This window comes from Corythoichthys intestinalis, chromosome 16 (assembly GCF_030265065.1).
Source record: "Corythoichthys intestinalis isolate RoL2023-P3 chromosome 16, ASM3026506v1, whole genome shotgun sequence".
Classification (NCBI taxonomy): domain Eukaryota; kingdom Metazoa; phylum Chordata; class Actinopteri; order Syngnathiformes; family Syngnathidae; genus Corythoichthys; species Corythoichthys intestinalis.
This window is the reverse complement of record NC_080410.1, coordinates 40,793,386-40,817,396: the sequence shown is the minus strand read 5'-3', so window position 1 is coordinate 40,817,396 and position 24,011 is coordinate 40,793,386. Positions and strand designations below refer to the sequence as shown.

The window sequence follows — 24,011 nt, the reverse complement described above, 5'->3', positions numbered from 1 at the left end:
AGGGAGGACCAGGAACTAGATCACGAGACGGCTGGTTCGGGCACCCAGGGCGTCGGCATGGGCGCCTCGGGAAGCCTCGGCATCGGCACGGGCACACGCCGTCGTTGTTGACAAGCTTACCTCGGCTTTTGGATAGTGCCTTCAGGTGGCAGGGGCAGCTGAACACCAGCAGCCTTAGCCTCGTCATGCCGCTGTGAGCCTGAGCGACCCCGCAGACCACCTCGGGGGAGGCCCCAATAGATGGCCCAACGGGACCCCAAGTAAAAGTCATCGACAAAGAACTCTGAACGGGACACCGAGCGAGGAGGGTGGAAAGAAAAACAATCAGGGGAAACGAGGGCATGAAATCAAAAACCGTGTCAGAGTCGTAAAGAAGATCATATACAGTAAATTGTGATCTTCCTCAAAATCAGAAAAATCAGAATCCAAAGAAATATGTCGAGGCAAAACATAATCATGAGAATCGGCGGACTTTTGTTGGCGTGCATGTCGGTGCCAGATTTTTCCCGCTGGGCCCACTGTTTGTCGCGACATTCTGTTAGGGACCACAAGTAAGCGAGCGGGGTGGATCCAAATGTAGGAAAAGGGAGACGAGGCAGAAAAGCGGTGCAAAAATGATTTAATCAAAGCAACAACAAAAAATAAAAGAGTACAAACCAAAGACTTTGGTGATACAAAAAACACAGAGGCAAACAAAACTAAGGGTATCAAAAAAACAGATATACACGAGGGCTTCGACGCAAAGTATTTTAATAGTTAAACAGTATATAAAACAGTAAAAATTCAATAAAGATAATAGATTTGATGTTATTAGTAACTCCTGTGATGAATGAGTAATTTTTGTCTGTGAAAATGTCCATAATTGTTCTTTTGTGCCTCTAGGGCCGTCAGTGAACTACTCCGGCTGTCAGTTTACGTGGGCCAAGTTCTGTAAGGTACCACAGCTTATTCTCCATCCACGATCTTGAACTCGCGAGTTCTGTTGCTCACTAGGGTTGGGAACCTCTGTTTTGCTAATCTGACCTCATTTTTAAATGCATTTTCTTGCAGGAGAACATGGCCGGCAAAGGCTTTTCTTTCTGGGTGTGGCTGGACAATATCATCGACCTGGTCAAGAAGTACATCCTAGCGCTGTGGAATGAGGGGTGAGAAGTTTGAATGTTTTTTTCCAGGTCGTTACAGACCCTCAGGCTCTTTACAGACAGAAAAAAATATGGATTTGTTCAAATTTTAGGTACATCATGGGCTTTATCAGCAAGGAGAGAGAGAGGGCCATTCTTAGCCCCAAACCGCCCGGTACATTTCTGTTGCGCTTCAGCGAGAGCAGCAAGGAAGGCGGCATCACGTTCACGTGGGTCGAGAAAGATATCAATGGTGAGGCACGCCTTGTTTATTATTATGGTGCATAAGCCTGTCGCAATATGCAATAATTCCATTTATCTCGCGGTATATAAAAATGAAGACGGTAATTTTCCCGCTGCGATTTATCGCCTCGCGTACACGTGCGTGTGGCAGACGTGCTTGACTCAGATTCAGAACACTGACTTCGCCTTTCTAACATGATTCAGAACAATTCTTAAAAAACACCTAGCATTAATATTATAGTATAGTACTATATATAGTAGTGTAATAATAATTATAATAATTATTCATTGCCAATCAGGTTTTTCATAAAGGTTGTCATTTTAAAGGTATTCTTAGTGTAGAATCTGAATTCTGAAGTATGTGGTATTAACTCCAGAAATCGTTATTTATATGATGAACATGACATGCTTTTATTTTGAAATGTTCACCGGAAGTAATTTCGCTAAACGGCTAACTTCAGCTTTGCACTCCACAAAAAAAGCACTTTTTGTCATTGCATGTAGTGTCAGTAAAAGATTTTTTTTTTTCATTTTTGTCGTTTGCAAATGCTGTTAACCAGTGATTTTTCTTGTTTGAAGTGTCACCTTTTAACCGCAAGTTTGCTTTCACGAGACGACTGCCAATGTTTTATAGCAGGCTAAAGTAGGTTGCCTTTTTTCCCCCATTTTCACCTCAGTCTAGCAGTGCTAACATTACAGTGTTTAATATCGATGTGTTTTCCTTTTTTGTATGTCTGAACTTTAATTCTACAGCGTGATGATACGAGTAAGGAACTGGAGTCTCATATGTCATCAGCACGCACACACCAATTTATGCATGCACGCACGCACGCGCGCAGCGATAAAACGCAGTCGTGAAAATTACCACCCTCATTTTTATTTGCCGTGCGATAAATGGACTCATTGCATATCGCGACAGGCTTAGCAACTTCAATAAAACATGTCGTTAGTTAGTTAGTTAGTTAGTTAGTTAGTTAGTTAGTTAGTTAGTTAGTTAGTTAGTTAGTTAGTTAGTTAGTTAGTTAGTTAGATAGACTAACAAACTGGGTGACGGCGCTTTCGGTGTTTATTCATGGCCGACGTGCAGCCAAGCTTGGCATTGAAGAGACAGGACATCCTCCTTTGTTTCTTTGAAATAAGTCAATGTTTTGGACACTCTGGTGCACTTTTTTAGCTTTGTGCCGCTTTCCCCGCTTGCAACATTCTGAACTTTCCACGCATATATATTTTTTTAACCCTTCATTAACCGTCGACGGGATGTTGTGCTCGTCGACGGATTTACGTCATCGATGACGTCGACTATGTCGACTAGTCAGGACAGCTCTAAGAAAAAGATCGTCACCTTTCATTCTTCCCCACGTCGTTCGACACAGTACTTGTTGTGAAAGAGTTGCCAAAGCTTAAGCCAATAAAAGGCGCAGTCCAATGAATGCCTGTGTCCACTCGCATTTCTCTGCCTTTTCGCTCTCAATGTGCTAAAACGGCGTCATTGTAAACTGAGGCAACGTATGAATGGGTCATTCCAATCATGTGTTAATTGTAGAGATGCCGATCGATCAGGTCCGATCACGTCATTTTCAAAGTATCGGAATCGGCAAAAAAATATCGGCCATGCCTTTTTTTAATATATATATATTTTTTATTAAATCGTTTTCTAATTGTATTTAACGTTACAGACATAATATGTTACACTCATCCAGAGTCTTTAGTTTAGGCTTAAGGTAGGGTTATCAAATTTATCCCGATAACGGCGGTAATAAATTTTTTAAAAAATGTATCACGTTGAAATATTTAACGCAATTAATGCATGCGTTGCACGACCCACTCACGCATTGTCATGCTCCATCTGTAATGGCGCCGTTTTACCTATACAGAGAGATAAAAGGCAGCATAAAATGAGTAGAGTTAATATTGGCAGCCTTTGGAGCCGTTTTTAATTGGCTAAAGCCTTACAATCCCTCTCCCTACGATTAGAAATATCATGGGAGGCAATGTGGGGAAGCAAGGTAGCCTTTGATCTTTTTTTTTTCAACACCTTATGTTATTTCCCAACACTGAGAAGATATATCAATTGGTAGCACTATGCACAGTCATGGTTCCACTTCTCATCATGCATTTGGGCATGGCTACAGTATAATTTACTGAAAGCTCAACAAATACACTAGATAGCAATATTTAGTCACAATATACAAAGTCACAAGTCTTTCTATCCGTGGATCCCTCTCACAGAAAGAATGTTAATAATGTAAATGCCATCTTGAGGATTTATTGTCATGATAACCAAATACAGTACTTATGTACTATATGTTGAATGTATATATTCGTCCGAGTTTTATTCATTTTTTTTTCTTAATGCATTGCCAAAATGTATATGATCGGGAAAAATTATCGGGAATGATTGGAATTGAATCGGGAGCAAAAAAAAAGCAATCGGATCGGGAAATATCATGATCGGCAGATACTCAAACTAAAACGATCGGGATCGGATCGGGAGCAAAAAAACATGATCGGAACAACCCTAGTTAATTGCGTCAAATATTTTAACGTGATTAATTTAAAAAATTAATTGCCGCCCGTTAACGCGATAAATTTGACAGTACTAGTAGCAACTTGTTGGTTCGGTGACCGTTTTAAAACGATATATCGATTCTCGGTGGGAGGGTGTCGGTAACCTTTTGGGCTACAAAGTATCGCTGTATATCACCTTTTCGACGTATTATTCTGCGGGATACTCGGTCAAAGTATCGTTTTGTGATGCATGGATACCCTCTCCGCTCACAGGCAAGACTCAGATCCAGTCAGTGGAGCCCTACACCAAGCAGCAACTCAACAACATGTCCTTCGCTGATATTATCATGGGCTACAAAATCATGGACGCCACCAACATCCTGGTATCTCCCCTGGTGTACCTCTACCCTGAAATTCCGAAGGAGGAAGCCTTCGGAAAGTACTGCAGGGTGGAGGCAGCTCCTGAACCCGAGGTGGATTCCTCAAACAGTAAGTCGCCATTTGAGCACTTTCTTGTCGTAATTACAGCGTATTTGTATTTTAACCCCAATTTCTTTTTACTCAGCAGTTATTCAGCCGTACTTGAAGACCAAGTTTATCTGCGTTACCCCGTGAGTGATTGCAACGACACTTTTTTTCTGTTTTCCCTTTTCACTCTTATTTTAATGAATCATTTTGAAAGAAGGACGCTGACGTCGCTAGTCTAGTCAACACATGATCTCAGGCAGAGGTTTACGTGTGGTGTGTGTGAATTTGCAGGCATGTGTTACGTCTAGGAGTGGGAACCTCTGGGTAGCTCACGTTACGATTTTAATTAACTATACAAGGCTCACGGCGATCTCACAATATGGCGATACAAGTATTATCGATACATGGGTCAGAAAATAATTTTATGATATTCTACTGCGTCAACTCATTCATTCGCTGCTAGCACTCTCACTTCAAACGTATTGGATGTCAGTGAGTGTATTTGGGGGTATTTTAGGTCATTTCCTGTTGATTTTGGGTTGCTGTAGGCATGTACTGGTATGAGATTTTGACGGTTTGTTAACCTTAAGCCAAAGTATCTCGGTTTCACGGTATCACGGTATTGCAATTAACAGCTCTAACATGTGTTACTTTGAGATAACTGAGTTTAAAAAAACAACTTTTCCATTGAACAAGATTTTTATTTTTCAAAATATGCAATTGGAACATACTGTAGGTATAATGTTAAGTTAAAATAAAAAAACATAAAGTAACTGATACATTCTAAATAAAATTAAAATAAATGCAGTCCGTTAGGTGAGCCTAAACCCACAGCCACAACTCAACATTATTACCATCAGAACAAAAATAATTGGATTATTTTCCATAAAAAGCACGTGTGTATGACTTATATCATGTTTACATTGTACACATACTCTCTTTTTCGACACAGACAGTTGCCAGAGAGAAAATATCACGTTTTACCACCGCTAGACACACTAAACATGCTGGAGTTAACTCTCGAAACATTCATGACAGTGTTTACGAACCTTTAATTTTGAATAAATGCGAAATCATATTGGAGGCAAACATGTTTTAAATGTCGGTTGGCCCTCCTCCTCTAGGCAGCAGCCGTCTGTAGCTAAAGTATTCCCATACCACTGATTTGGTTTTCTTCGATGGGGGTAAAAAGTTCAGGAGTTTCACCTCCTCCAGCCATTGTGTAACACCGACTTGCTGACACTGTGAGCAACAACCGGCGGGGGAGGGTTGAGCCTTGTAGCTGCAAGCTTGGGATTTCTCCTTGCATTTCTGGGACATAAAAAGTAGCTAATACCGCAAATGATGCAAAATTTTGACGTTTTCATACCACGGTATACCTTGAAACCTGTAACCGACACATATATACTGAACAGGAAGTGGCCTGTGAATGCCCTCAAAACCAGGATGACTAGCGATGAGTGCTCTGGTTTCAGCACTATTTATGGCGCTAGACATCCAATTCATTTTGATTGTGAGTCCCGAATGTCAATGGCAGCCTATGAGTTAACATACACTCTATTCTATTAGAAAATGTTGTTTTTGTTTTGTTTTGTTTTTTAACAGTGAAACCTTTTTGAAACAATATATCGATTCTTAGGGGGAGCATATCAATTAGAGGTCGACCAATATGGGATTTTCAAATGCCGATACTCTTATCTAAAAAAATTTTCAGCCGATTGCTGATATCCAAAGCCGATTTTGTAAGCCGATATACTTTCTTTAAAGCATGTAGTTTATAAAGGCAATTAAAAAAAAATAGCCTCAACAGCTTCAAATTTACAATGATGACTTGAGACTTAAAGGATTATTTGTTCTAGTGCTACCAAACCAACAAACGCAACACTTCTTTTTATAATTATACACACTCAGCAAGAACAGTACATTATTTTCAAATCATTAAACCCACCGGGACGTCACGACGAGATGTAAACAAGTGAGAGTTTAAGAGGATGCTCGCCATACTAACACTAATGCTCATGCGATTGCTACGGTAATGCTATAAGTTACATTTAGAGTGAAAGAATTGCTCAGTAAACACCTTAGAAAGTTAAATTAACATTGCATATTCTCTCAGGCAAAACAAAAAAAAATCTTATAATAATTACAAAACTGGCAAGCCTGAAGCAGCCTGCCTTCTAGCTGCTACAGGGTCCTTCCGGGGTTCTACCGTCAGTCAGCGGCGGATCCAGTTGCCCACACAGATGCCTGATCAAAATCTTTTTTTAAATCGGCTTATTTTTTTCTTTATCGACCCATTTTTTTTAAAAAAAGTTTTTGTTAATCGGCCGATGGCCGATGTTGGGAAGAAGTCCATATATTGGCCGGCCGATATATCGGTTCACCTCTAATATCGATAACCTTTTGGGATAAAAAGTATCACGATATACAGTGATCCCATGGTACTTCATGCTTCCAAAACTTCAAAGCTTAAAATGCGTCAATCATCATTTTAACTTGTTAAACAGTTGCTGTGGCAACTCATTGTGTGTTAGTGAGCAGCTTGAGCAGATTTGAGTGGACTCACTCAGTGAAGCATTTTATAACGACAAGTATTTTTCTACTTTATTCTTGTTTAAAAATAATTCGGTGGGACAGTAACATGTTTAAAACTTACCATAATTATTACATTTGAAGTGCTTAAATTATATGTATCTCTTTCCATTGCTAAATCTGAATAAATAAGTTGAAAACACACACAAAAAAATTTTTTTGAGTGGTGTACTTTGCGGTTTTTTACTTATCGTGGCGGGTTCTGGTCCTCATTAACCGCGAAAAACAAGGGATCACTGTATCACTATTTCGATATATCGTCACTTCCTTAATTACGTCGATATGACAAGTCGATACTTACGCTAGATGTGTTTGTGCATGTGTAAGATGTATTCAAGCGAAAGAGTAGACATGTTTACGGCAGTGAACAGATGGACGGAAAAAATTTTAAACTGTGTCTGTATTAATGGATGCACACATGTGGACAGAAGGACAGGCAGATATTCACACTCTTGTTTGCATAAATGGACACCTTTACATTAGTTGTGGGTGAATGGATAGACAGTTTGTATTACATGCTTTTATCAATGAGCAGGAAGTTGGATTACGTGCGTCAGGGAGTAAATTACGCATGATTGTTGACATTGCGTGCACACAAATGAGCGGACAGATGTTAGTTAACATGACCCGTGTAAACAAATGGGCAGATGTACAGTGGGGCAAATAAGTATTTAGTCAACCACTAATTGTGCAAGTTCTCCCACTTGAAAATATTAGAGAGGCCTGTAATTGTCAACATGGGTAAACCTCAACCATGAGAGACAGAATGTGGAAAAAAAACAGAAAATCTCATTGTTTGATTTTTAAAGAATTTATTTGCAAATCATGGTGGAAAATAAGTATTTCATCAATTCCAAAAGTTCATCTCAATACTTTGTTATGTACCCTTTGTTGGCAATAATGGAGGCCAAACGTTTTCTGTAACTCTTCACAAGCTGTTCACACACTGCTGCTAGTATTTTGGCCCATTCCTCCACGCAGATCTCCTCCAGAGCAGTGATGTTTTGGGGCTGTCGTTGGGCAACACAGACTTTCAACTCCCTCCGTAGATTTTCTATGGGGTTGAGACCTGGAGACTGGCTAGGCCACTCCAGGACCTTGAAATGCTTCTTACGAAGCCACTCCTTCGTTGCCCTGGCTGTGTGTTTGGGATCATCTTATCTTCAATGCCCTTGCTGATGGAAGGAGATTTTCACTGAAAATCTCTCGATTCATGGCCCCATTCATTCTTTCCTTTACACAGATCAGTCGTCCTGGTCCCTTTGCAGAAAAACAGCCCCAAAGCATGATTTTTCCACCCCCATGCTTCACAGTGGGTATGGTGCAATTCAGTATTCTTTTTCCTCCAAACAAGAGAACCTGTGTTTCTACCAAAAAGTTTTATTTTGGTTTCATCTGACCATAACACATTCTCCCAGTCCTCTTCTGGATCATCCAAATGCTCTCTAGCGAGCCGCAGACGGGCCTAGACGTGTACTTTCTTCAGCAGGGGGACACGTCTGGCAGTGCAGGATTTGAGTCCCTGGCGGCGCATTGTGTTACTGATAGTAGCCTTTGTTACTGTGGTCCCAGCTCTCCGTAGGTCATTCACTAGGTCCCCCTGTGTGGTTCTGGGATTTTTGCTCACCGTTCTTGTTATCATTTTGACGCCACAGGGTGAGGAGGGAGTTGAAAGTCCGTGTTGCCCAACGACAGCCCCAAAACATCACTGCTCTAGAGGAGATCTGCATGGAGGAATGGGCCATAATACCAGCAACAGTGTGTGAAAAGCTTGTGAAGAGTTACAGAAAACGTTTGGCCTCAGTTATTGCCAACAAAGAGTACATAAGAAAGTATTGAGATGAACTTTTGGTATAGACCAAATACTTATTTTCCACCATGATTTGCAAATAAATTCTTTAAAAATCAAACTATGAGATTTTCTGTTTTTTTTTTTCTCCACATTCTGTCTCTCATGGTTGAGGTTTACCCATGTTGACAATTACAGGCCTCTCTAATATTTTCAATTGGGAGAACTTGCACAATTAGTGTTTGACTAAATACTTATTTGCCCCACTGTATACAACTAAACTTAAATGTGTGTGAGTGAATAAGTTGCGCAATTTGACACACCGCCTTGAAGTACGCTGCACCTAAACGTTCATAAATGACGTGTTGATACGAAAGAGAGACACAGTTACAGAAATGAAAGTTCAAATTGTCGTTTCCACTGTTGAGCCCTTAAAAAGCAGATATGCTGTTTGAAAATCATTTAATACGCAAACGACCACACACGCTTGACATTGTCTCCGTAGGTGTCCCTCCGTGTTCATGGACTTTCCGGACAGTGAGCTGCTTGGGAACGGATTTCCCGGGTAGGCGCTTTGGAGGGGCGGGGCATGTAGGGACTCTTTGTGTGTATCGTACTATGTGTCACATAATGTGTGTCTGTAGTTAGCTCACTCATCAACAAAGTCATGCTGTGTTTCATTTCATAACCCGGTAACTGAATCGTGACATTTCAAGACTCTTTCACATGTAGATCTAGCAAAATTACCAGGTGTGTTAGAGGAAGAATGTATTTGTCTGTTTACATGTCACACATTTTTGTATGAGATGTCCTAGCAACAAGTTCCAAGTGTGTAAAATTGCTCTGTTATGGCAATGATATGAAATACAGTCGTGCCGTTTTGGCCTTGTTAAAACGGGCAGGCAAATTAATTTTAGCCCATCCAGATTGAAACTGGATGGCTTTTTTGTACTCTGAACAGTCATAAAGCACAGAAATCAGATTTTTATAAGATGGATTGAAACCACATATCTGAGGTAGTTTCATATCAGATATGGACAAGATGCATCTCAGTCTGAACTAGGGCAGGAGCTATCGATTATTTAAGTAATCGATTAATCTACCAACTAGTTAGTTCAAATAATCGCGTAATCGGATTAGGAACATTGAATGCAGAATAAATTTTAGGGGATGTAAAACAAAGGCTTGCTCAGGTTGCACTTTCATTGCACTTGCATTAAATGTGAATACGAAATAAAATTCCAGAGCGGTTCTTCAAACTATGCAGAATTGCACTTTTATTTCACAAGAGCAGTAAATGCATTTAAAAGTAAAATACTCAAACGGTATTAAAAATAAATAAATAAATGAATGACTGAAGATCTAAGTACAAAAGAAGAACAATTGGCTAATATAGCAAAAGTCCGCTAGCTTAAATGCTATAAAACTTTATTTTTTTATTATTATTATTATTTTTTTTTACAATGCTTTTAACAAATCGTTCAAACACATATTCCCAGAAATGCATCAAACAAAACATTAGCTCAAGCAAAAACTTACCTTATGTTGGTTTTAACGGGGAGCAGCTGGATTCAGCCATGTGAGATGAGTTATGTCATATTCACTGTTGCCACTGGAGCACTGTATCCACCCAAATCAATAAAACTAAATGCAAACACTTTCAAAACAAACCATTACAACGGCACTTCAATTAAACGAATCCTTGAAGCAGCAGAATTTGATTTGATGCTTTTTTTCTAATCAATTAATCGTTGTAGCACTAGTCTGAACAGCCCAGATTGATTTTGACTGTCCGTGACGTCACCTTATGCTGCCTGACCCCTTCGTTGCCACAGCAACCTATCAGGTGTGTCAGTAATGTGACTCAGTCTGAACAGGCGCCGATCTGATTTAGGCCCTTGCTAAAAATAGTGTGAAAACAGATTTCAGAAGGAATCCAATTGGATTCTGACATAGATTTTTAGATTAAGCATGTTCATAATTTAAGACACTCCTATCTCAAATCATCTTTATTAGAAATGTCCGATAAGGACGACATTTTAACTGATATCTTGATATTGTCCGACTCCAAAAATCCGACACTGATATCAAACTGATACCAATAAATACAGTCGTTGACTTAACATAGTATCGCCGATTGTATTGTGATGCCCAACTAGATGCTTTAATCATGATAATGATCACATAACATACCTCAAGCATCTTAGTTTGGAGATATCTAATGGTAAATAATAGAGGTGTGCAAAATTTCCGATTCTTAGATTATTCGCGATTCGGCCTTGGAAGATTCAAGAACGATTCACAAACATCCAAATTCCGATTATTGAAATATGCAAAGTAAAGCGGAAGTACAACACATTCAGCGCGCCGCGCGGTCTTCGGGACAATGAGGAACGGAGCGAGAGTAGCTAAACATCATGCTTCTCATTACCCGGCCCCTCGGGTAATGCCAATGCTCAACTCACGGCTCTAGCTCAACTCATGCCACGAGATAAAAAAAAAAAACAAAACAACATACCTGACTGCTGCCGAAAAGCTGCTACAAAGTACATCCACATAATGTTACGATAGATATCATTTATATATGACTAGATGCACTATAGATTCGGTAGTGTTAGCAGCACAGCTACAAAAAGCTAGATGCGGGCGTAGTAAACGGCCGCCATCTTAAAGCAGTACACTTCCCTGCAAGGCTGTTGTAGCGAACCTTCCAAGCAAACCTAATTAACTTTTTATCTAAAATACTCCTAAATCAGTAAAATATTGACTTGAATCTATCTTTAAAATAGTTTTAAAACTTTCACATGTCGAAAGTAGAGCAATTTTAACAACTTTAACTGTTGATTCACAACATTAAAATAATTGAATGTAATTTAAAGCTGCTGATATAGAATGGGGACTAGAGTTTTTTATTTACTGTTATTTTTGTATATTTTTTTTACTGCTATATGTTAACTTGATACTGAAATAGTAGTTTGGTTTAGCCTGAGAGTATTTTTGAACAATTTTGGAACTAAAGTACAAAACATTAAAAAAGAAAAAAAATTTTTTTTTTAAAGGAGGGGGGTGCATCAATAATGGTTTTATAATCAAATTGGAGCCTATGAATCGTAATCGTAATCGAATCGTTAGGTGCCCAAAGATTCCCAGCTCTAGTAAATAAGCATAATTGCTGTGCTGAACTGTGACCTGAGTTCTGAGCATCTTCACACACTTGTTACGCTATTAACTTAGACAGAAGCAACCTGTCTCTTGTTATGGTTCTGACACTACTCGAAAGCCTAATGTATTAGTGGGATCGACTTTTAAAATAGCTGTTGGACTGTGACAATCCATTCCACCATGAAAAGGTGTTAGGAGTGCTTGTGAAAGCCCCTTCTCTCCTCTGTCTACATTTTCATACATAACCCAGAGAAACACAGCCGCAACTGTGTGCTCTTTTACATAGTCACAGCACACCGCGATCATCTAACCCAATGGCTAGTGTGCTAGCATGTTTATTTGTCCAATGAAGCTAGTGATGTGATTATTGTTTCTCTTTGCTGTTTTTTCTCCCCTTCGCCAGCACCAACTCGGGCAACACCAGCGATCTTTTCTCACTCTCGCTGTCCCCGCGCACTCTGGATTCGCTGATGCCCAATGAAGCCGAGGGTAATCCGGGACATCTGGGTGAGTTATGCACCCAGATGAGATATGCAGTTATTGTTGAACAATTGACATGGTCTTAAAGGTGCTATAAAATACTACAGGAGCAGTGTTGTCAATAACGGTGTTACTAACGGCATTTTTTCAGTAGTGAGTAATCTAATTTTCTCATCTTTGCAACGCGTTACTGTTACTAAAGATGTGAAGGCGTGCGTTACTATGCGTTACTACGTTGGTTCAATGACGCGAGAAAAGTCTGAGAGACACTGAGCGAGAAGAGCGGGAGTGGGAAGGAGTGAAGGGAGTTGTGACGCCGTTGCAAACGCTATGCTAGGCTAGGTGGCGCCAATAATACCTGACTGTCGCCGACAGCCTACAAACTACGCCCACATTATGCTACGCTATATATCACACGTATATAGAACTAGATGCGAAATGACACTCGGCAGTGTTAGCAAAGGAATAGAGAAGTAGATGCGAAATGATACACTCGCTGGCGTTAGTAAACAGCCGCCATCTTAAAGCAGTAGACTTGTCAGGAAGGCTCTGTTGTAGAGAACCTTCCTACAGCACCTAAGTAACTTTTTATCTAAAATAGTCCCAAATCGGCGAAATGTTGACTTGAATCTACTGTATCTTTAAATGATGAAACAGTATTAAAAATCACATGTCGAAAGTAGACTGAAGAGAACTAATGCAATAATGGGCACAATTTTAAACGGTTGATTCAACACATTATATGACTTCCAAACATAGCTATCTAGTTATCGCAATATCCACAATATCCCTGTGTCTAGTTAAGTTTAGGGTAAAGAATTGGGCTAGGGTGAATTATCCCAAATACCCTTCACATAGTGTGACCTATGTTTTTTTTTTTTTAAATAGAAAAAAAAACATGAAAAGTAACACCAATTACTTTGCCAAGTAACTAATTACTCTTACATTGAGGCAATTGAGTTACTAACTCAATTACTTTTTGGGAGAAGTAATTTGTTACCGTAATTACCGTATTGGCCAGAATATAAGACGGCCCTGATTATAAGACGAGCCCCTCTTTTTCAAGACTCAAGTTTGACAAAAAGACTGTTTTGAACACCAAATTAATTTTTATACAGAAAATACAGTAGATCCGAAACAAATGATTATAACAATATATTTGAGAGAAAAAGCATGTTATTTTGCCTCATTCAAATCTTTATATCTGAACATTTAAATATGTAAACTAAAGTGTAATCACATTCGTAAATGAATGGCTTCTCGTTTTTTAAATGTAAATAAACCGATCTATTGTGATAAAACAAAAAAATTGCAATAACTGCATTAACCATCAAAGTGAAGTCTAACTGTAACTGTAGTCTTGAAACAAATCTGAATAAGGAAAAACTGGTTAAACTTGAGAGTAGCTGAGATCTATCATGACAGAACATAGCTTCAATGATATCTGGCGTCATCTAGCGTCGTGAGTGGGTATAACGTCTAGACCGTGAACATAAGACGACCCCCACTTTTTCAATCGGCCAATATGGTAGTTTTTTCTAAAGTAAGATTAACAACATTGTACAGGAGTAACCAAAAATCAATAGGAAGTGACCCTGAAATGCCCCAAAATCAACAGAAAGTGACTGAAAATCAACAGGTAATGGCCTGAAATGGCCCAAAAAGTCCTTATTACCTGGCATTGGCTCCCACTGACGGCCATAGAAGTGGGAGGGGCCCATTTGAAGTGGGAGGAGTTAATTTGCTGCCACCTTCCAAGTTTAAATGGATTGGATGTCTACTAGGGATAAACCTACAGCAGAAGGATGAAGATAGCTTGTTTTTCTGTTTATTAGTTGTTTTTTAGAAACATTTCCTGACCATTGTATCTTTAATCGTTGTATCGTCATATCGTGAGAGCATCAACATCGTGAACTTTGTATCGCAAATCATATCATATCAAGAAGTACCTCTTGAGGTCTGAGTAATTATTCAAAGAAAGAACCAGAAAAATCATTGAGTGCTCAGTTTTATTTAAAACTGTGCTGAATGGAAAAAACAAGCTACAAAATTGACTGCACTGTTAACAGAAGCTTAAAGGGAACCTCGGACTTAAAGGCTCTAATAAGCCACAATTGTTCTCTTTTACTAGAATATGTTATTAGAGACACATAAATATTGCCATTGATTTAAAAATCTATAATATTTAGTACATGTTTTCACCTATGGAGGGCGCCGTGTTTTATGGATGCTCGTGGTGATGACGTAGATTCTTACTGTCACTCGCCGAACACTGCCGGGTTACTGCAATTCCTTCCATGCCGCGAGACGTCCAACACATGCGCTCATCGGTTAAAAGCGACGAGTACTTACTATGTGTTTTTATTCAGTCTTTTATTACCTTTTCATTGCCTCCAAATACTTGCATGTGTTTCCCTCTCATACTTTTAAGTATTGTGTTTTCTTGCGGTAGCTTTAACGCAGATTGTTGACCACATTAGTCACGCAGCGTATTTAAACCACCCTTATTGATATTACTACATTTAAGTATCTTCTTATGGCATCTTTAGTATGTTCTGTCTGTATGCATCTAAACAAAACAAGCTGAAAGCTTTAAATGTCAAATTCTCCTCTTTTAGGATGTTTTGCCGGTGTAGTGCATTTAGGCAAAACACCGTTTTTTCCCCCTACTCTCATCACGTCTCATCCCGTCTTTCCTGTTCATTTTGCTTTTACTGCTTGTTTTGTGAAATATCAACAGTGCTGTCATGCTCATTAATGTTCCCCTCGGTTTCAAATTGAAAAGGTTGAACAGATTACATGTTTATGTCGCTAGTCATACTCTGGAAACTCGGCAGCGTAACCATGTGATGTCACCACCCTGTGACGTCAACAACAATGGCGAACTTCTAGTTCAACTAATTTTACAAATTGTATAAAAACGAAAACACCAAGAGGCATTTCAATATCAAATTATTTTAACTCATAATAACATTTCTCTTTTAAAAACTACAAGTCTCTCTATTCGTGGATCGCTTCAACAAGCTCAAAACTTAATGGTGGATTGCAAGCAACTATCATACCGCCACATACTGTAGATTAGTGTGCAGCACCCATCTGCAAGCGTGCTGGTCTCACTGTTGGTTTTTATTAGTCAATATCTTGTCCACCTGCCTAATCTTGCTTGCACTCATGTTGCTGCCTTTAGTGCGCAATTACGGTATAGTTTCACGGGGCTTATCAACTGCGCCGGAGGCATGAAAACGAAACTATCAATTCACAATGAGAATAAAACAAATCACTAAATTTAGTCATTGATTCATCCCACACATTTCACAAAGTCGCTCACTCAATCCAACCGGCCGTCACTCACTACCTCACCTCCCTCTCGTTAGATGGCGCCTCGCTCGACAATCTATTAAAGGTTTTCAGATGACGTCCTTCCTTTGTGACCTCTCAATGGATCCTGAGAGTTTTTGTTGCGCTTTTCGTTTTGAAAAATGACCAGAAATGATGGAAATATGGACATAAACACATGGTTCATGCAGCATTTTCTTGTTTATTTATGAGGGCAGAAAGAAAGAAACTCAAATGACATTATCTCCCGTTTCACGTGGTCGATTGACTACAAGTAAAAACGGGTGTGGACCTTAACTCCCACACTTTCAAATGCGACCAACCAGTGGCACGTGGGTGTGGTAATTACACCACGAGGCTTCAAAGATTATATGCGGAACATTAAAGAATCAATGGTAGATAAAGGTGCATACCACTAGGCCATTCGCGATAACAAATTTTAGTTTGCGATAATTTATCTCATAAATTATTGCGATCTGAAATATTATTGCCCCCCCCCCCCCCAATTTTTTAAAACCAATTTACAATGACACAGTGAGAATACGGTATATATTCGTAAATTAAGTACACCCATTTAAACGCGATAAATGTTTACTCTTAAGTTCAAAAATACTTTTTAACAAATCACAACTAAAAACAATAGACCATGCCTCTTTCAAGTAAAAGACAACAATATTAATGCCGCACAGAATGAATAAAATGTCTTTTTCAAGAAAAAAATTAAATTGCACTCAATAACAAGCATTTAGGCAAATGAAAACTTTTCCCCCTTATAGCTTCTGCTATGGCGTTCCATGTGTAATATTCTGATTGGATGTTTTCCGAGGCATCCTGAAGCGCACGCAACAGTGATGTTGTTTTGTTCATGCGACGCTGCAGTGAGGGAGACACAGGGCCCAAATACATCGCACGGATCTTCGTTCCGGGTCCGGCACGGCTCTGTGTTGACTGCGCAGTTGGTCAAAAACAGGCAAAACATACCGGCTGCGCACGGCTGCGGTGCGCCAATTCCGTCCTGTTGTAATGTTTTTTTTTTTTTTTTTTTTTTTTTTTTTTGCTTTTACCATGAGTTTGCGACACTGTTTAATACTGGTGCACGATAATTATTGGTCCGATAATTATCGGTCCGATAATAGGAATTATGACGTCATCCCAATAAATCCAATAACATAATTAATAGGACCGATAATACAGTATGAACTGTGCTCGCTGGCTGGGAAATCAGTTGACCATTTGCGGGGCATTGCTGCCACCTGCCGGTCAGAATAATTCACTGCATCTATAATTTGGCCCACAAACTCATTCACTTTACACAGTGCTGTGTCTAGCGTTAGCATTGACAATCGTGAATGCTTTCTGTTACTTACGTTTCCGCCTCGGAAATATATGTCTATAAGTATTTATGTTTACTATAAAATATGGATGTGAAATATATGTTTACTTCGGTGGTGAAGGGTCATATATACAGAACTTCATAAGTTGTTGTGTTATAGAGGCAAGCCAATGCTTAAGGCTAGTAGCTCAAGCTAGTGTGCTATGCTATACATACTAGTATATAATAAACTATTATACTAGTATATAATAGTTGTCGTGTAATGTTAGTCCTGTCAGCATGCTTGGTAGGATTTTATACTATGCAGAGAATAAACCTCATACTTTATTGAATATGGGTTCACTCACTGCCGTTTATATTGATTATTATAAGGCAAGACATTAATCCTTTTTGTTCTACCATATCTTTGTTATGAGGAATGAGTGATAAACCTTACTATATAATGTTTACAGTGTTAGTTATAAGTTAGTAGGTTATTGAGAGGCCTTTTGGTTATTGCTAGGCTTGCTGTCCTAACCTGTCTCCCAGGTTAAGAAAGTTGTTTCATGGACCAAGACCACAACATTCTCCTGTAGCACCAAATATTTTTATCTGATGACAAAGCACAATACCTGTTGGGTTTATGTTTTAGTTCAGTGCGCATTGTTCAGGAAACACATCTTCAATTATATTGATTAATTGATTGTGATTTTAAAAAAATTAATATTGGCACTTTATTTGAAGTCAAGACTGTTCTTGTCTTTGTTTTGTTCATTATAATAATGTTCATGTCATTATGAAAATTCTGGTGAGATCAAAGACAAATCTATGTTGAATCCACCATTATTTTTTTTTTTAAACCTCCAGGTGTTCAAAAACTCAGGTGAATATACATTTAAAAAATGATATATTTATTATCGGTTATCGGTATCGGCTTTGAGGAGCAGGAAGGTATTGATATCGGTATGGGTTCCAAAAAATGGATAACGTGCACCCCTACTATTTAATTACTGTTTTAAATTACATTACTTGCATAAAAAGACCCCTGTCCATCCTCATAGCTTCTGCTATGGCGTTCCATGTATAATATTCTGATTGGATGTTTTCCGAGGCACCCTGAAGTGCACGCTGCAGTGATGTTGTTTTGTTCATGTGATGCTGGAGTGAGAAAGAGACAAACAGTCTACTGAGAGCCACAGGTTGAGGAAGTGTTAGCGCCGTTAATAAAAACAAAATTGTCAGCATGTCGTGTGTTTGATATCATTGCCTGAAAAAGACACATAATAGGACATCTTTCTGCTTCATTTTTAATGCTGTCCTTATAGCAGTACTTCTCAAATAGTGGGGCGCGCCCCCCTGGGGGGGCGCAGAGCGATGCCAGGGGGGGCGCATGTGTCCTCGGGGAACATGCTTTTTTTTTTTTTTTTGCCCTACTCGAATAAAGTGTACTTGCACATCCACTCAGTGGGTGGCAGTGGCGCTCTCATTTTCAGAGTGCGTGCAGTATTTTTGAACTAAGGAAGAGCACTCAGCACACACAGAAAACAGATAGGAAGAGCAGTGTGACGCCGCCGTTTTCGAAAGCCGTTTTCCGACGGGACTCACTCACGCAGCGACCCACTGTCTTGTCCGGTTCTCACGTCGCCGCCCGAGAAGTGCCATTTTCGGCTTGGGATCGTCACGACGACCGCCCTCACCTACGGTTCTACCTCGGCCGCCGAGAATGCGCTTTTTTCGTGCCGTTTACCCTTTGCTCTACTGTGTCTAAAAATAATTACAGTGGGCAGCCATGAGCCAAATCAATTAAGACGCCACTTAAAGACATTCGACCCCAATCTCATTGATAATCCGCTTGATTGTTTTTCAGCGAAAACGTGCCGAATATTGCCAACAGTCGTATATCAGTAAACCAGTGAGCATTGATAGCATGCTCATTGCAAAATAACTCCACACCATTGCAAAGGAGGTAATACTGAGTGTGAGCAGCAAAAATAAAAACTGTCCTTCTGTCCAAAGACTTTTTTTTTTCTTCTTTACAGTTTTTTTTTTTCGGTCAAATTTTTTGGCATATTGTCCTCATGAGTGAATGTTTCTAATCAATTTGAATTTGTTATTATTTACTGATTTTTTTACATTTTATTTTTCTGTATCAAATGGTCAAAAATGTACCTTGAGTGTATTTTTACAGTTTGAATGTGACTTTTTTAAAAATTTTAATTCAGGCAAATTGATGCTCGTCAAGTCTTCTCTGCTACAAACAAAACAATGTTAATAAAGTTATACTTTATTATAAGTTGATCTATGTTACTTTTTTTCTTTATTAGAAAAAAAGGACACAATGTTAGGCAGATGCGTATTTTTGATAGTAATTTTATAGACAAATGATACTATTTACAGTGGCGGCAGAGAGTTAAGGGGGGCGCGAAACATTTACGTCTTGATTGGGGGGGCGTAACAGAAAATAATTAAGAAGCACTGCCTTATAGTAATGATCTGCTGCATCGTAAATCACTTGTGACTTTCCACCTCCATGATGAAACGTTCTTCGTCCATGTTTGCTGGTGTTTAAACCGTGAATAAGACATTGGGCTGTTGACTCCAGGCCTGAATCCGCCCATTTTGACGCATGCGTCTCTGGCAAAAATGGAAAATAGCCAAAATGGTGGTCCGAAGTCAATCCGGAGCACTGACGCGGCTGGTATACGTTGAACAATAGGATATAATGGGAACGGATTGGCTCCGGTGCTATTTTTTTGCCGGACCCAGACCGAACCTGGAACGAAGATGCATTTTGCGTTGTTGGCAACAAGGAAGCCGAACTTTTAACAGCACGTCTGCCGAACGTGCACGCGAGGTGATAAATCGCAGCAGGAAAATTACCGCGTTCATTTTTATTTACAGTGCGATAAATGAAATTATTGCATATTGCGACAGGCTTGCCGTTTTCCGAAATTTCTAGGTTCACGGTGAGTCAGCAACAGGCAAACACTTTTGCTCAATAGATGATGTTTATTGATTAGAAAATGCAGAATAAATGAGATTTATTGATTACAATCCCACAAAAGCAAGCATCAACAGGTCAAACATGCACAATCAAAACAGGTCAGACATGCAAACAAGTAGTAATGGGTCGCTAGATTTGGGTTTGTCAGTCTCAGATCCCTGCGTTACCGTTACAGCTCAACCGCCCCCCCCAAAAGTGTCTCCCAGCGGTTAAAGTCAAAACAAGTTATCTCGTCTATGGGACCCAGGCGTGTAAGCAAAACAATATATGGTGCAAAACAAGTTAGCTCGTGTGAATCCCTTCAAAACAAGTTATTTCATGTGAATCCCTTCTAGCTATGGGAATAGAACAATCAAAACAAGTTTTTCGTGTGAATCTCTTCTAGCTATGGGAATACTATGGGTTATCATCCCTTCTAGCTAATGTTAGGGCATCTAGGTCACATTTATAATGTGCACGTAATATTTTCCCACTTCACTTGCATACCGCCACCTACTGTACAAAAGTTTGCAGCACCCATTTGCAGGCGTGCTGTTCTCACTGTTGGTTTTTAATTGGTCAAAATCTTGTTCACCTGCCTAATCTTACTTGTACACGTGTTGCTGCCTCTCGTGGTCAATTACGGTGCAGTTGCACGGGGCTAATCGATTGCGCCGGAGGCATGAAAACAAACAAAAGAAATGTGTAACGCAGCTGACATTTTGAAAAGTAGTGGAGTAAAAAGTACAGATAAGTGCTGTAAAATTTAGTAAAGTTTAGGTAAACTTCATATTTGTACTCAAGGAAAGTACAGATACACAAAAATGTACTTAAGTACAGTAATGTTACGTTCCAACAATGTTACCAGAATTGTTGAAAAAATGGGCACTCCCTCGCATTGTTTTGGGTGGAAAAAAACAGCCAGAATTGAGTGCCAAATTTGTTTTCCACATCTAAAAATCAACACTTACTAACTGAACGACTTTTTTCCTCAACAGAATCTCTGACTGTGGACATGGATGTAGCTTCTCCCATACATGTGAACACATCCAACTTGGTTTGAGTTGAGAAAACATTAGCGTCGTAAAGATTTTTTTCCTTCACCGTCAACTGCGATGCGGCGCCTTCAACAGTCACCTGACACGACGATATGCATATATGATACGCTTTTTTCAACGTGGAGTATGTTCAAAATGAACGTGAGGTAATTGTCGTATAAGCTGTCTCTTGTTTTCCCTTGTTCTATTTTTGTAGTGCTTTTGTGTCTCACTTTTCATCCCTGCCAAATGTAATTATGAATTGTGGCCATGGCCATTTTTACCATGTTTGTCTTTAAGCACTATGAAGCCACGTGTACATACCTCCATTGAAGTATCACTCTTTACTCTTCTTCTATCAGCATATTTGGAGTGAAAAATGATTGTTTTGAGCTCAACTGCCATGTTAGACAGTTATTTCCTGTACAATAACAAATGTTACTGTTACTATCTTTACAGTATATTTAGGCAATAAAAAGAAATGAAACTGCGTATGGGTGCCATTCTCGATTTGGATAGTACACACATTCACACACAAATGAAACTTTCAATTTTCATTTTCATTCTGTCAGAGCGGTGACACAAGTGAAGTATTTCCCTCAGTGTCTATTTCCCATCAGTCCACTTGTATATTTGTATAAAAATAAAAAATAAAAATCCCCATTTTGTCATTTGGATACCCTCACCCCGCCCCCTCTTTTAATGTTTTCTTATTACAGTTACCAGCTGCAAAAATTCCATAGGCACTTTCCAGTGAATACAAATTATATTTTTGTTTCCTTTTTTTCGTTTTATTGCGAGTTATCAGTTAAAATTTGCCAAAATGTTGCCTATTGTTAGTTGTAGATTGTAACTGTAAATGTTAAGAGCATTTCAATGAAAAAGAAAAACAATCCCTACAGCCATCTAAAAAAAACACCAAAACGAATTAATTGGAAAAAACAAATGACTTTCTTTTCATCAAAGATAAATTAACCTCTATTCTAATTGTGTGTTGGCAAATTAAGTTCACTTTTAAACCAAAGGGTGTCGCTGTTGTCCAGGATTTATACAGAATGAGGTAAGGCAGTTTTGACTCCAACAGGGCTGAGAACGGACAGTGAGTGGTATTTGGTATGAGGCAAAATTGATTTTGCCATCTGGCATTTTTTATGCAATGTAGCAATGTTTGCCATGTGGCAAAATGTATTTTGGCTGTGGCATTCTTTTGCTATGTGGCAAAATTGATTTTGCTATTTAGCCTTTTTTGGGGGGCATGTGGCATTTTTTTGCCATGTAGTGAAATTGCTTTTTCCATGTTGCATTTTTTTGCCATGTGGCAAAATTGATTTTGCCATGCGGCATTTTTGGGGCATGTGGCAAAATGGATTTTGGCATGTGGCATTTTTTTGGTATGTGGCAAATTGATTTTGCCATGTGGCATTTTTTGTTTTGCCATGGGGCTTTTTTTTTGGCATGTAGCAAAATGTGCTTTGGCAGGTGGCATTTTTTTTGGTATGTGGCAAAATTATTTTTTTCATTGTGGCATATTTTTTTGCCATGTGACATTTTTTGTTTTGCCATGTGGCATTTGTTTGGCATGTGGCATTTTTTTTGCCATGTGGCGAAATTGATTTTCCATGAGGCATTTTTTTTGGGGCATGTGGCAAAATGGATCTTGCCGTTTGGGATTTTTATGCAATGTGGCATTTTTTTTTTTGTGGGGGGGGGGGGGGGGGGTGGCAGAATTGAGTTTGCCCGGAGGAATTCTTTTGTCATGTGCAAAGTGGATTTTGTCATGTAGCAAAATGGATTTTGCCATATGCAAAATGGATTTTGCCATCTGGCATGTTTTTATGCAATGTGCCAAATTTGATTTTGCAATGTGGCTTTTTTTTTTTTTTTTTGCCATGTCATGCGGCAAAATGGATTTTGGCTGTGGCATTTTTTTTTTTTTTTTGTATATGGCAAAATTGATTTTGCAATGTAGCATTTTTGGGGGGGCATGTGGCATTTTTTTGTTTTGCCATGTGGCGAAATGGATTTCGGCATGTGGCGTCTTTTTTTTATGGGTTTTTTTTTTGTATGTGGCTTTTTTTTTTGGGTATGTGGCAAAATTGATTTTGCTGTGTAGCATTTTTTGGGGGGCATTTGGCATTTTTTGTGTCATGTGGCTTTTTTGTTTTGGCATGTGGCATTTTTTTGGCATGTGGCAAAATAGATTTTGCAATGTGGCTTTTTTTTTGCCATGTGGCAAAATGGATTTTGGCTCTGGCATTTTTTTTTTTTTTTTGGTATGTGGCAAAATTTATTTTGTCATGTGTCATTCTTTGGCCATGTGGCAAAATTGGTTTTGCTCTGTAGCATTTTTTTTTTTTGGTATATGGTTTTTTGGGGGTCTGTGTCAAAATTGATTTTTCCATGTGGAATTCTTTCGACATGTGGCAAAATGTATTTTGGCATGTGGCAAAACACATGCCAAATACCACTTTTCATTCTCGCTGTCTCTCCGTTTTTGACGGTTTTAATTACAGTGATTGCTCGCTACATCACAGTTCAACTCTCATTTGATTTGACATTTGATAGAACAATATGTCTATATGCTGCCATAGCAGATTCATGGCGCATTAAGCCCCTGAACTATTTTTAAGTTGCTCGTCTTACCCTGGAAAGCCCCATTTACAGACGTCGCGCAACCGCTTTTGTTTCAACCCAGCCATAAAATGAAAGTTAATTAATCATATTTATTATTCAAAATGTCTGCCGTTTTTAGCTTAGAATCAATAATTGATGTCTCATATTTTGTTTAAAAACAAAAAGACTTTAAACTGATTCACTCACATATTTTAAACTTTTAAACAAATTATGTCACAATGAAAAAAATGGCGTCTGTAAAAAAGTCACGGATATCTACCTCATAACTATCGCTTAATTGTATTTTTTTTGTTGCTATCACATTATCTCCGATATGTTAGATGATAAATAATCGATCCAAACAAAG

The 24,011-nt window shown here is 39.0% G+C and overlaps 1 protein-coding gene across 7 annotated transcripts in view; it reads left to right on the top strand.

Annotated features, from left to right (window-relative positions):
- stat3 (signal transducer and activator of transcription 3 (acute-phase response factor)) overlaps positions 1 to 21,716 on the top strand; it is a 44,957-nt gene extending 23,241 nt beyond the window's left edge. For 2 of the 7 annotated variants that reach the window (XM_057861059.1, XM_057861058.1), the window contains 8 exons: positions 883 to 935; positions 1,051 to 1,145; positions 1,235 to 1,374; positions 4,146 to 4,361; positions 4,438 to 4,483; positions 9,227 to 9,286; positions 12,287 to 12,390; positions 20,993 to 21,716. In XM_057861059.1, the coding sequence (XP_057717042.1) occupies positions 883 to 935; positions 1,051 to 1,145; positions 1,235 to 1,374; positions 4,146 to 4,361; positions 4,438 to 4,483; positions 9,227 to 9,286; positions 12,287 to 12,390; positions 20,993 to 21,057 (779 nt within the window). In that variant the 3' untranslated portion in view covers positions 21,058 to 21,716. The remainder of the gene's footprint in view (positions 1 to 882; positions 936 to 1,050; positions 1,146 to 1,234; positions 1,375 to 4,145; positions 4,362 to 4,437; positions 4,484 to 9,226; positions 9,287 to 12,286; positions 12,391 to 20,992) is intronic. The other 5 variants (XM_057861060.1, XM_057861062.1, XM_057861061.1 and 2 more) reach the window with 5 other exon arrangements.
- The last annotated feature ends 2,295 nt before the right edge of the window (positions 21,717 to 24,011 follow it).